The following is a 12,497-nucleotide window of genomic DNA, read 5'->3' on the forward strand; positions in this document are numbered from 1 at the left end:
GGCAAACTTAAAGAATCGATACTTGTGGTTTGTAACTTAATTCAATTTGTAACTTTTAACCTTTAAAGCACTTTATTTCATGACTGTTTAACAGGGAAAAGTACATAGTACTACTGTCTGCCAACCTCCCTGGCTGTCACTCGTTCCCAGTGGCCCCATGTATTATAAGGAAAACTGCTGGCAGACACTGAATTGCAGGTAAGGACACAAATGAGTCCTTATTTATTTAGCTGTTTACTTAAAAAAGCTAACATAAGTGTCTTTAGCTACAGAGATAAGATTGTGGATACTAACTAGCCTGTCGCTAATGAAATTACAACCCTGTTAGCCAACCCCAAATAGCCAACTTGGTTAACAGTTGTCTTTGTAACTAAACACCACAACTACGTTATAATTTAAACATACTATGTGTTTACCTTTGGATATCTTCACTACCTTGTCTTAGCTTGGAAACCTGGGCTTATGCTCGTCTAGCTTCCCGTAGCAACAAGACCAGCTGCCATGAAACTCTGTCGTGTCGACGCCATGTTGGCTCAAAATAACCGTCTGGATCAGGCTACTCGGACTTCGCGTTAGAACCACAATGGCGCCAGTTTCCCTGACGTAAAGGGGACACGTCTCATTCCAGTTAAAGCGGGTCATTAATTTGCCTTTGAATAAAAGTTCAAACAAGCATCTAATTTCAAGACATTATAAATCGTATGCTTTTATAAAATACGTATAATTTAAGTATTACAAAAGTAAACTCCTTAAAATTAATTTTGGGTCTTTCTCTTTGTACTGGATGCGATCAGACGGTCAGGCTTCTGCTCGGTCGCCCGCTCTGGTCTTGTGTTTTGCAGTCGTGTCCTTTTCAGACAAGCGTCAGCTCTGTGAGATCTCTTCTCAAGTTTTGAGCCGTTCATACACCTACTGCTGCTGCTCATTTAACGTGGACATCGGCTGGGAAAGGGACTTAAGGTTTCAGTTCGCATCTGGAAGAATAAAGCAAAATGGTAAGATTCTCAGCTCCATCTTCAACAGTTACTACTGTTAAAGCTAAGTGGCTCTGTTGCACTCATTCAGACCTGAAGTAACGTTTTGCTATGTGTTAGCTCGGTTGCTAACGTTAGCTCATCATTTGTAGACGTGGCTGTTTTTTAGCAGCTCAAACAGTCCCACAAGACATTTTAAGCTGGTTCAAAACAGAATGAATTGCTTGTATATGTTTGTGAACACATTTGGTGGAGACTGTATGTTAACACTAGATGTTGAAAGCAATGAACAGTGTGGACACTCAGTCAAGGCCTTTACCACCAGTCTCTAACAGAAAACATACTGTACAGTTCAGAATCAAATGTGACTTAGAAATCCAAGAATCATTGTTAAGTCTCTTTATCTGAATGCTGAATGTTACTTTTAACTGTGAATGTGTATTTATAAAATATGTTTATGTGAGTGACAGACATCTGGTATAACGGAAATGAATCCCATTTATGTTTTATATCTGGTGTTTCTCTTTCAGCCTGGACCAGCAGCAAGTGCAACCAATGTTGGGGCGTCTGGCCGTTCCCCCAGTAAGACAGTGGCTCCCCGTGCAGCAGGCTCCACAGTCAGACAGAGGTATGCACACACTCTACTTGTACTTCTACTGCATTCAACCAAGCAGATAGATACAGAGGGTAAACTTTCCACAAGTGAACACTACACACAGATGGATGATAAATAAAAGGAAAAGTCAGAACATGTTTCCACACAGGCCACAGTGGGTCTCTGAATGGTCAGTGAAGTCTGACAATCACATGAATCATATCATATTGCCCTCACAGTCCTCACACTTTGATCCATTTAAGCTGTAGATGATTTTTGGCTGATGTCAATCTTTACCACCATCCTCAAAACACCCAGCAAGGGAATATATTTTGGAAGAATGGTGTTTATCTCTTCAGTAGAGTTCAGAGACTTGTAGTGACCCAACACTTTACTGAGACACTTTGTTTCTTCTTAAGCTGTCACACAACTCTTTTTTACACACTAAAGACTACCACTGTAAATGTAAAGCTATTGGTGGTCATTTTAAATCAAACATGAAAGATAAGTTATGCAATTGTCTCAGCCTGAACACACTCCCCATAATTATTTTCCAAATACCCTCAGCATTGACCCCACCTGCTCATGTCATCATACTGTAAAGAGTGATAGATGAATTTTACATGGTCCTTCTCTGTATATTTGTGTGCCCTCTGTAGATTGGAGCAGCAGATAGATGTTGTACTATGGGCTTAATCAGTGTGTAATCAGAGGCTCACTGTCACCTCTCTCATTATGTACCGATACTATCACCCTCTTCATTACCTCATTAACCTCAGTTTAATCTCATCACATGAGTGAAGCAGCCATGAATCACTCCACTCTTTCATCACCTGCTACTGTAGTTGGAGTTACTCTTTTAATAAGGTGTATAATGGCATATATTTTTTGGTAAATGGCTTACGTACATTCAGATTTAATGGTCTCAAGATTCTTTTGAGTTGGTTTTTGAGGCTTGGTTTTGAAAAGTTTGGTTGCAGTTAGTGTGATCATTAAGTTCTGAGAAACTGCTGGATGATAAGTGGGGGATTGTCTTGTTAAGGCCGAAATAATGAGAAATTTCCTCACTCAAATACTGTATCAGTCTTACTATGGTTACTTTATGCATATATGTGTGTGTGTGTGTGTGTGTGTGTGTGTGTGTGTGTGTTTTCCACAGGAAAGCCACTAGCAGTGGTACACGCAGCGGTGGCAGGACCACAGGATCAGCTGGCACTGGTGGCATGTGGCGCTTCTACACAGAAGACTCACCAGGCCTCAAAGTGTAAGTGCAGCTTATAAAAGCAGCTGCTGTAAAGCAGTTATACCCCCCCCCCCAACACACACACACACACTCCACAACATATACACGTACAACAAATTTACCCTTCTATATTTTAACTTACATCCACTCAAAAACAGACACTAATTCACAGGATTTCCGACACTTGCACCTCCATTAATGTCATTTATGTTCATCGGGTAGAATGGGAGGAATGTTCAATGGCAGGAAATTGGGCAGACGCGCCACTGTGGTAAAACAAATCTGTTTCATTAAGTGTGTGTCTGTCTACACACACATACAATTATGTGCGTTAGGAAAGCGCATATTTAGAAAACTCTTTAACTCATAAACATCCATTCTGCTGCATCCTCACCCCAAATATTAGAGAAAGCATCCTGTCGTCTGGTCATAGCCAGCCATGGTTGATCGATGGTGCTGTGGTGGTTATTGAGTGTGTCTCTCCAGCAGTCGAAGGAGGGCAGACTCGCCATACAGTGCTGTATATCGAGTGCATGTTTGTTTCTACGTTAGACACCGGCCTCAAAGCTTCATTAAAGGATCCACTCTGAAAGGTCAACTCAATTACAGCCTTCTGACAGGGGGAGGAGGGGGCCGCGGAGGAGATGGTTGGCATGGCAATACTGCTACTTAGTGATGCGCCCCTCCACCCCTCCCCCAACTCAATCCCTCCTTGATAGATGAGAGCCCCTCCTTGTTTCCGAAGCTCATCAATAAAATCAGCCACTCAACTGAGACTCTCACTTTGGTTGGGGTTACAGAAAATGATGGGATTTTGTGTGTGTCTGTGTATGTGTGTTAATCTGAGTGTTAATCAGTGTCTCTTTGTTGTGACAGTGGTCCAGTGCCAGTGCTGGTGATGAGTCTGCTCTTCATTGCTTCAGTCTTCATGCTGCACATCTGGGGGAAGTATACCCGCTCTTAAGGCCCACCCAATGACCCCTGACCCTGCAGATTGGTTTCTTCTTAACATATTGGACTTGGACCAAACAAGAACCGAACAACAACCTTATGTCCCTTGTTCCCTTCTCCTCTGTCATTACAACACACAGGCACTCAAACTGGATTTTTATGCAACCGTGTCAGTACATGATCTTCATTTGAATCTGATGTTGGTAACCACCTTGCTGTTTTTGTCCACCCATATTTGAACATCTGATTGGTTGATCTGGAGGAAGCCATGCTACCCCGACTGTGTGTGTGTGTGTGTGGCTGTACTTCCAAGCAGCAGCAGCAGCAGCAGCAGCAGGTGCTCCCTCCACTGCTGCATGAAGGTTCAGTGCTGTGCTCAAAGACACTGTTATTTTCAGGCCATGAGCAAACATTTTTCCATCTAGCCTGAATTGTATTTTTTTGTTAACAGCATTTGTACAAAATGTAATTGTAATATTGTACAATAAAAAAGTAAAAATCAATGCATTCAAATTTAATGTTATTTCATTTTTGAACCCTGTTTTAATGTGGGAAAAAGTCTTTTGTGTCTACAGTCAGAAAGAAAATAATTCCTCACCCATATTTTTAGTGACAGGTGAGGTAGTGTTATCACTTTATAACTTCTGTAACCACTAACAGACTTCTTCCAGACAGGTTTTTCCAAAAGGCATTTACCATCCTTTGTTTCAACAAAGATTGCACGGTGGACGGTGGACAGACAGGACGACAGGAATATTAAAAAGGAACATTTAAGTGTCAAGTTTCAGCATCATTGACAGTTTTAGACAGTTCGTTTAAACAAATTCCAGCTACTTGCAACTTATTTGACGAAGGTTTTGGCATTACACCACTCAGTAATCCTATCAATGTTCTTTTTCATCTGTTCAACATTAACTGGCACCTAAAATTGCCTGTATACTCAGTGCAATCAACTTTAATTGTCAAATATGCATATTTGCCATAACAAGGTTACACAAGGCAAGAACAATCAGCTGATGTTGTAGGAAAGCATATACCTGCATATATCCAAAGCACAATAATCTGTCACTGAAACACATGAAATCAGTTCTTATTATGTTCCTCAAAATTTTTTTTGCACTTTTTGATTGCTTGAAAATGGCTTGAAATTTGTTTTGATGTTAATCTAGAGACTGAATTGCACAATCAAAGGAATAGTAATTGCATTAGGTCTACCTGTATAATCACTGAAAACCTATCCTGTATGGTTGTCATTTGAATCTTGGCCACAGTGTTTTTCTCTCTTCTCCTGAAGGGGGCGCTGCAGACTATTTTCTGAATATCACTGGCTCCGAGGATATCAGGTCTCATGCTCTCTCTCATGCCTGTCCGGGACAGGTATGAGCACATGTTCCCAGTGGGGATTTTTTTACTCAGTCAAATACTTTGTGGTGTAACATAAAAAAAACAGTCTCCTCCACAAAAGTCTGTTTGATAATAACGTGGTTCATAATCAGACTTTTTCGTGTTGAGGAAATTCTTTTTAGATGAACATCACTATAATGGAGCTGAGTGGAACAAAATGAAGTGATGAGAAAAAGCTTTAGATTGGATAGGTTTACATCAAGTTAAAGAGTGTGATACACTCAGAAGAACTTAAAACATGATGTTCAGTGTAGTGAATGCTGCTGGCTGGGTATTTTACATTTGGAGATGTAGTTCTGGCCCAGCCTGCATCACCAGGTTATCTGTGTTGAATATGAAACCACCAGCTGGCATGGCTTGTGCTTGTTTGTGTCATTGTGTGTGTGTGTGTGTGTGTGTGTGTGAGTGTGTGTGAGTGTGAGATCTTGTACCTTGTGTTAAACGTAGCATTCGAATCCTGTTCATTAATTTATTCTGTTGCTATGGCTCTGCTTTCCCACCGGCTTCCAGTGTTCGTGGCAGACTCAGGCACTACTGCCACATCATTCTCCCTCTTGTCCCTGTCCTACACACACACACACACACACACAGATACACTCACAAACTCCGCGACCCAATTCACGGTGGCACAACACGGCACTGAGCCAGAATAATTCAACATAACAATTAAATATGAAGGAGCTGTGGCGAAGCGGTCCCTCAGTGTACAGGAGTCAAACAGGCCCAGGCAGCATGTGGAGCACTGTGACCCTCCACACTGCTGCAACCTGTAGTTCCCAACTCCTCTTGGCACCATATATTCAAGTCAACTCAATATTTCATCAAAAGGTAGAAATGTTTATGTCCTAATGCTGGGACCAAAGTCATCAGTCCTTGTGTTTTGGACAGACAGACAGAGGAATCAATCATGCTGTGAAATCACTCAGAGGTAGAGATGTAAGTACTAAACTCTTTTCTATCTTGTTTCTCTGTGTTCCTCTAGTTTGCAGTGTTTGGCTTTTAGATATGTGGAAATGTTTTTGTTGCAGGCTTCTCAGGGACTCTGTTTGTCAAGCTGGTTACCCTAAGAGCTCTGATTTGAGACACTTATAGTCTTATAGTTACTTTAAAAAGCTGTATTTATCCCGAAGGGGGCAGTTTACCAAAATATTAATCTTTTAAACAGAAATAAATGATCTAAGAATCTGAGTTATGAGTACGTGACTTTTTGATTCTTTCTTTGATGTATGCCAGAACTTCACTAAAATAGGTATGTGTTTCCTTTAAATCTGCAGCAAATATTCAGTAAACATTATTCATACAGGCTGACATAGAGAAAACATGGCTTTCATTCATAGGTCATAACATCAGATAACATTATATAACAATTTTTAGGTTCAAAAAAGACATTTAAAAAGCACAGGAGGATAAGTTAATGCATTCAGCTGCAATGTGACTTCTGAAGTCAACCAGGTTGTGAACAGTTCTTAAGAAACACTGCAATGTCTTTGTTTAAACTGGAATTTACAAGTGAGTGATTTATTCCCCCTGCACATGAGATTATTAGATAAAAGCTGTCTGGATACATATTCATTCTCACTACATCAAAGCTGCATCAGAAGAGATTTCATCAATGTGCATGTTATGTTACCGGACACGCGAAGCCTATATTCATTTGAACATTGAAATACCAGATAACATTTGTCTCGTGGAAAAAAAAAAGACAGGAGAGAGAAAGAAAGAAAAAGCGAAGCTTTCTTCAGAGCTCTTCCTCTGTGTCTTTTTCAACAGAACCCATATCCTGTGAAGAAACCACATACTTTTACAAGGGATGGCCCCTTACAGAGAAACAGATCAGCATACACACACACACACACACACACACACACACACACACACACACACACACACACACACACAATCTTGAGAAGACTTGTAAATAGGTCATATGTATTTTCTGTTCTACATGACACATGTTGCTCCTTGGTTCAGTGTGAAAAAGAAAGTTTCAGTCTCTCTCTCTCTCTCTCTCTGTCTCTCTCTTTCTATCTCTCTCCCTCCTCTCATCCATCACCACAGCTATCAGGATATCAGATGCAGCAGAGGGCTTATGATTTGAAACTCTTCTTTCCTGTCAACGACTATGCAGAATATTCTGTTTTTAGATGAGTGTGAGTACCCAGTCTTGCATGCACGCATGTCAAGTATGTGTGTGTATTCTTGAACAGATCACACGGTTGGTAAAGCGTGGAATGAACGGACAGACGAGTGGAATCGATCCCCACTCACTGACCAAGTGCGTCCTGAGGGATGTCCTGAAAAATGAGGGCTGGTGGACGGGATGTAGAGACACCTGTGACAGAATCTACATTGTGAAATGGTATAAATGCTGTGCACAGGCCCATCAGCGAACTAATTTCATCTATAGATATATGTTGTAGCATTCAAGTATTATATCATGTATCATGAGCTTATTGTATGCTTTGCTTGGAAAATTGTGACCTACAGGAACAAGCTTTTATTGTGAAATAAAATCTCATTCTACCCCTTATTGTTTAATGACTTTTACTTAACTCATTTCTCTACGCTTTATTTATTTTATTGAGAAATGTATATAATTTATACTGCAATATTATTATAATAAATTGCTTATATCATTTATACCAGTGCCTCAAAATTCTACCAAACTATAGCAATTAAATACATGCACATAGTTACTGTTAGTTATTGTTACTTTCGTCTTCTGGGTCAGAAGACTGAAGCAGAATTTATTTATGTTTATTAATGATTATATGTGCTCATGTTGGACCGGTTGTTGTGATCATAAGGCCAGTGATCAGGCAGTGATTAGTCAGTAACATTGCAGCCAATTGGTGCAACACTCTCTTAATGGCCAGTGACCAGTAGCACACACTGATCTGCTGAGAGGTGAGAGCTTGTTCACTGTAAAATAATCTGACTCCATATTTTGACATCTAAATCACATGGGCACTGTCATATGTCCTGTTATGTGGGTCACAGAGGTCGGAGGGAGAGGGGACACACAGAGAGAAATTGTGAATGTGTGTGTGTGTGTGTGTGTGTGTGTGTGTGTGTGTGTGTGTGTGTGTGTGTGTGTGTGTGTGTGCCAGCTGGAGGCTCCCTGATCTTTCTGGACTTAGATCCTCTTTCAGATAGAAATAAGAGAGTCAGACTTGGATCCAAAGCTGAGTCTGCATCTATCAGTACCTCATCTCTCTCTCTCTCTCTCTCTCTCTCTAATCCTCTATGTGATAGTCCATACACTTAAAAAGTATAAATAACTGCTTACATTTCTATTAAGTTATATTCCATTTACCCATTATGCAAAATAATAATAATAATAATAATATTGAGAATGATATATGTTGATAACAGAACATTTACAGTGACAGAACAGGTTATTTGTGTCTTTGGTAATACTTTACTGTAGTATTTCTTTTTCATCTTTTTATTGTCATCTATCATACTTAAACACAGCACATTGATGGCTATACTTCCCGTTGATGTCAAAGGTCAATTTCTCAGTCAGTTCAAGTATTTAGAGTTGGTATGTCTTCATTTGAACCATTCATAGACTTACACCCATTCACACATATTAACCGGTCATGAATAAGCAGTTCAGTGTCTCTTGCCTTCTTCTTTTCCCAACTATGAAGTAGCTGGTCACAAAAACAAATAAAGCAAAAAATAAATTATCTGTAAACCATGACAAGTTAATTTAAAATTCCGGCACCAGCTGTGTTTGGAAAACTAATGTCATATAGGAATGAGTCTAGATAGCTGCGAAGTCTGTATTGTAACTCAGTTTACATGTTTTCTGAGATGTGATTTCCATGGTACTGGCACTCACTCTCATGCCTTTTCTGCAGAAGAGATACATAAAAAAATAACAAATGTATCAAAACAAAGGAAATAAAGAGAGAAAAGAAAAATGTACATAACTGTCAAGACAAGAAATTGTTTCAAAATAGAGATAAAAGTCAAATAGAAATGGAAATTACGATCTTGAAGAAGGATATAGCTCCAACGGCTGAGGTTAAAAACACAAAAGAAAGAAAACAAATATACAGAGTTGAAAGAAATAGAGCAGAAACAAGGGGTAAAACAAAGAGAGGAAGAAACACAAGGCGCTGGAGAAAGAAAGCTATGAATAACTACATAGAAATGGAAACAAGTGGAGACAGTCGATGGTGGGAGAAAACCAAAAGAAATTTAACAGGTCTACAGTGATACATGCAAAGAATTTCACAGAATGGAACAATGTGGAGGCTCAAGTAAAGACAAAGATGAGCGCTGAATAAAACCTAAAAGGAACAGGAGAGGAAACTAAATACCACAGTTGTGCTTTTTGATGAGAAGACAGCGAGCACAGGGCGAGGGATCAGTTAAAAGACAAAATTCAAAAAGTGTCTCAAACCATGCGCAAACCGTAAATAAAATATATCATAAACTGAGGTGTTATATAGGAAAATACGCTGTAAATGCCGAGTTTTGTGTGTGTATACGTGCCATAGTGTGTGTGCACAGGGGGAGCTACGATAAGGAGAATGCCAGGATGGAGGCCACGTTGGTCCCAATGACCATTTCACACACATCAGGCCTAGTGATGCCCCGTGTGACTGCCACAGGCATGCAGGGCCAACTGGGCTGTGATGTCATAAGCATGTAACACCCCCCCCTTCTCCCGCCCGTCCGTTCCTCGCTCAGCACCATCCTGCAGCAGAGCAGATCAGACTGGACCCTCAGGGACATGCTGGCCAGGGCTGGACTAATTTAAGGCGGGGGGGTGACACCGCTGCACTGAGCGTCTCAGGTGTCAGCCTTGTGCTTTCTAATATTAAAGACACTTGGCCTGTGTGCGCGAGGGTGTGTGTGTAGTGTACCCATGTGTTTGTAAGCGTGTTGTTTATGTGCAGTGTATTTTTAGGTGACTGTATTTTCCACTCCTTGTGCAGCTCTCCAGGGCAGCAACAGAAAGGAGAGGTGAGGCAGAGGCTGGGTTGTACAGTGAATCTGGGGATCACCTGGCCCTCATATCATTACATTTATATGTCATTAAAATAATTATAGATTGATGTAGTTTAAAAGACATTCTGAGCATGCTCTCTAATTGTGTTATCATTACATTCCTTGCTTTCTTGCTTTCAGTCAGTCAAAAATGATTGTAAATCTAACAATTTCTACCTGTGGTAGAAACAGTCCAAATAATCATGTACACAGTCCTTCTTTTCTGGTTTTTATAATGATATGATGATGTACTATTTCTACATTTCTGAGTCATATTTATCAGTTTCTTGGCTCATCCATCTGTCCTGTGTTCCTAAATGAAATGTTTCCTACATTACATAAAAATGAAACAATATTCTGAGATCCATATCCTGAATGCGAAAGAACAAAAATGGAATGTCACGGTTTGTTAGCTGCAGAATCTATTGTGTGTGGTGGGAAAAGCTGTGATTGTATGAAATGAAATATTCAGTTTGCCTGTGAGGACTGCAAGCACAGCAAATATTATTGTGTCTGTGTGTGCGTGTGTGCGTGCGTGTGTGTGTCTGTGTGTGCGTGTGTGTGTGTGTGTGTGTGTGTGTGTGTGTCATCTTTCTATCGTTTTGTGGGGACATTTTGACTGATCCTCACTACATCAAAGGACTGTATGACAAGTAACACCTGATTTTAAGGTTCGGGTTATAATTGGGTTGGAGGTAGATGTAGCTGTAGGGTCTGGCATGTGTTTTTGATGGTTAATGTTAGGGTAAGGGCTATAGAATGCATTATGTGAACAAGAGTCCTCACAACTATAAACCAGAAAGACCAACATGCGTGTGTGTGTGTGTACATACTCCAGATACATGAATTGGGTGTGGTAGATGGTGATTTAATAGTATGTCTATTGTTTATTATGAGATGTTGCATAAATGAATGTCAGCACTCAGATTATCTCCCCCTCTCTCTCTCTCTCTCTCTCTCTCTCTCTCTGCACGATGCCAAACAGCTTGTAGATATCAGGTGTGGCGGCTTTGTGGATTTTGATTTCACATGCTTTCCACACAATGAGCAGCAGAGTTGCAGTGTTGATGAATGGGGGAAGGCCGTCTGTAACAACAGTCGCTGAGTTTCCTCAAACCTGAAATATTTGATTTTTTTTTGGTCACTTGGGGGCAGCGGACACAAGTTGTGAACACAGTGCTGACATACAGTGAAATTCTTGGCCAACAATGGCCTATATATACTGCTAAAAGATACAGAGCAACAATAGCATTCATCTGGAGTTGTTTTAGTGTCCAGCTGTGGGCCTTAAAAACAAAACAATGAGCTGAAAGATGTTATAAAGGAAGAGAAACTGCAGACTCAGGTGATAATTCTCTGTGGTGGATTCTTCACCACAAGCCCCACCTTTCAGGGCATATATGTATGTGTGTGTGTATGTGTGTGTGTGTGTGTGTATATATATATATATATATATATACACAGTATGTACTGATTTATCTGTTACTATAAAAATATAAATTAGCTTTAAAGGTAATACAGAATTAAAGGTTAATGAGTTGAATGAGTCATCAGTACATGTCTTGATTGGGTCTATGAACTGCATATCTTTCCCCACCTACAAATTTAATTCTACAGTTACCTGTTATGTGAACAAAAAAAGAGTCTGTGATCATTTTGAAACATTGTAAAACATGTTGTAAAACCGCCTTATCACAGCAATGGCTTCTTTCAGGCCACTTGATTTGCATATAGTGGCTGCCTGATTTGCTCATAGCACTTGTTCTTTTTGTTTTAAGGCATGTTCTGTTCTTCAGGGCTCTCAGGGCATGTCAGTGCATGTGGTGTGTGTGTGTGTGTGTGTGTGTGTGTGTGTGTGTGCGCATGTGTGTGTGTGATTGTGGCATGTGACTGCGCATTATGGAATCCCAAGTGTTCAGGGAGTGGGGACATATGTGAATCAGTTTCTCATATAATGCATACCCAAAGCTTCAAACACAAACTTTAGCCAAGCGTGTTTGTGGATGAATCTCAAGATCGTACAGCTGGTGTGATGGTTTAATTTTATACATCATAGATATACCTACATGAGTTTACTGCATTTTGTTCTTATCTGATTAACAATTCTTTTTTTAATTCTTTTTCAGACAATACTTTCATTCACAACTCTCCTTCAAATGATGTCAGCACTCGGTTAACCTGTGGCTGTGACCGGACAAGCAACAACTGCAGTCTTGACACACTGCCCTGACTTACACATCCTCCTGAATGGTTACGTAACCCTCTCCCTCTGCTTACGAGACTCAAGAATTTGCATATTAGTCCAGTTTGCTCTTACGTTTCG

General features: G+C 40.2%; 2 protein-coding genes across 4 annotated transcripts in view; one reads left to right on the plus strand and one right to left on the minus strand.

Annotated features, from left to right (window-relative positions):
- The window catches only part of alg2 (ALG2 alpha-1,3/1,6-mannosyltransferase), a 60,714-nt gene that overhangs the window by 4,652 nt on the left and 43,565 nt on the right, over window positions 1-12,497 (minus strand). The window contains exon 1 of one of the 3 annotated variants that reach the window (XM_023400787.2): window positions 417-561. The exons of 1 other annotated variant lie outside the window; for it this stretch is intronic. The gene's annotated coding sequence lies outside the window, so the exon portion shown is untranslated. Of the gene's footprint in view, window positions 1-416; window positions 562-12,497 lie in introns of those variants that run through there. One more of the 3 variants, XM_023400789.2, reaches the window with a different exon arrangement.
- Window positions 837-4,266, plus strand: sec61b (SEC61 translocon subunit beta). Its single transcript, XM_023400793.2, has 4 exons — window positions 837-995; window positions 1,505-1,602; window positions 2,729-2,833; window positions 3,689-4,266. The coding sequence occupies exons 1-4, from the start codon at window positions 993-995 to the stop codon at window positions 3,774-3,776; spliced, it is 294 nt and encodes a 97-aa protein (XP_023256561.1). The 5' UTR covers window positions 837-992; the 3' UTR covers window positions 3,777-4,266.

This window comes from Seriola lalandi, unplaced genomic scaffold (genome assembly GCF_002814215.2).
Source record: "Seriola lalandi dorsalis isolate HSWRI2012SDOR001 ecotype SW California unplaced genomic scaffold, Sedor1 jcf7180002052955, whole genome shotgun sequence".
Taxonomy (NCBI): Eukaryota; Metazoa; Chordata; class Actinopteri; order Carangiformes; family Carangidae; genus Seriola; species Seriola lalandi.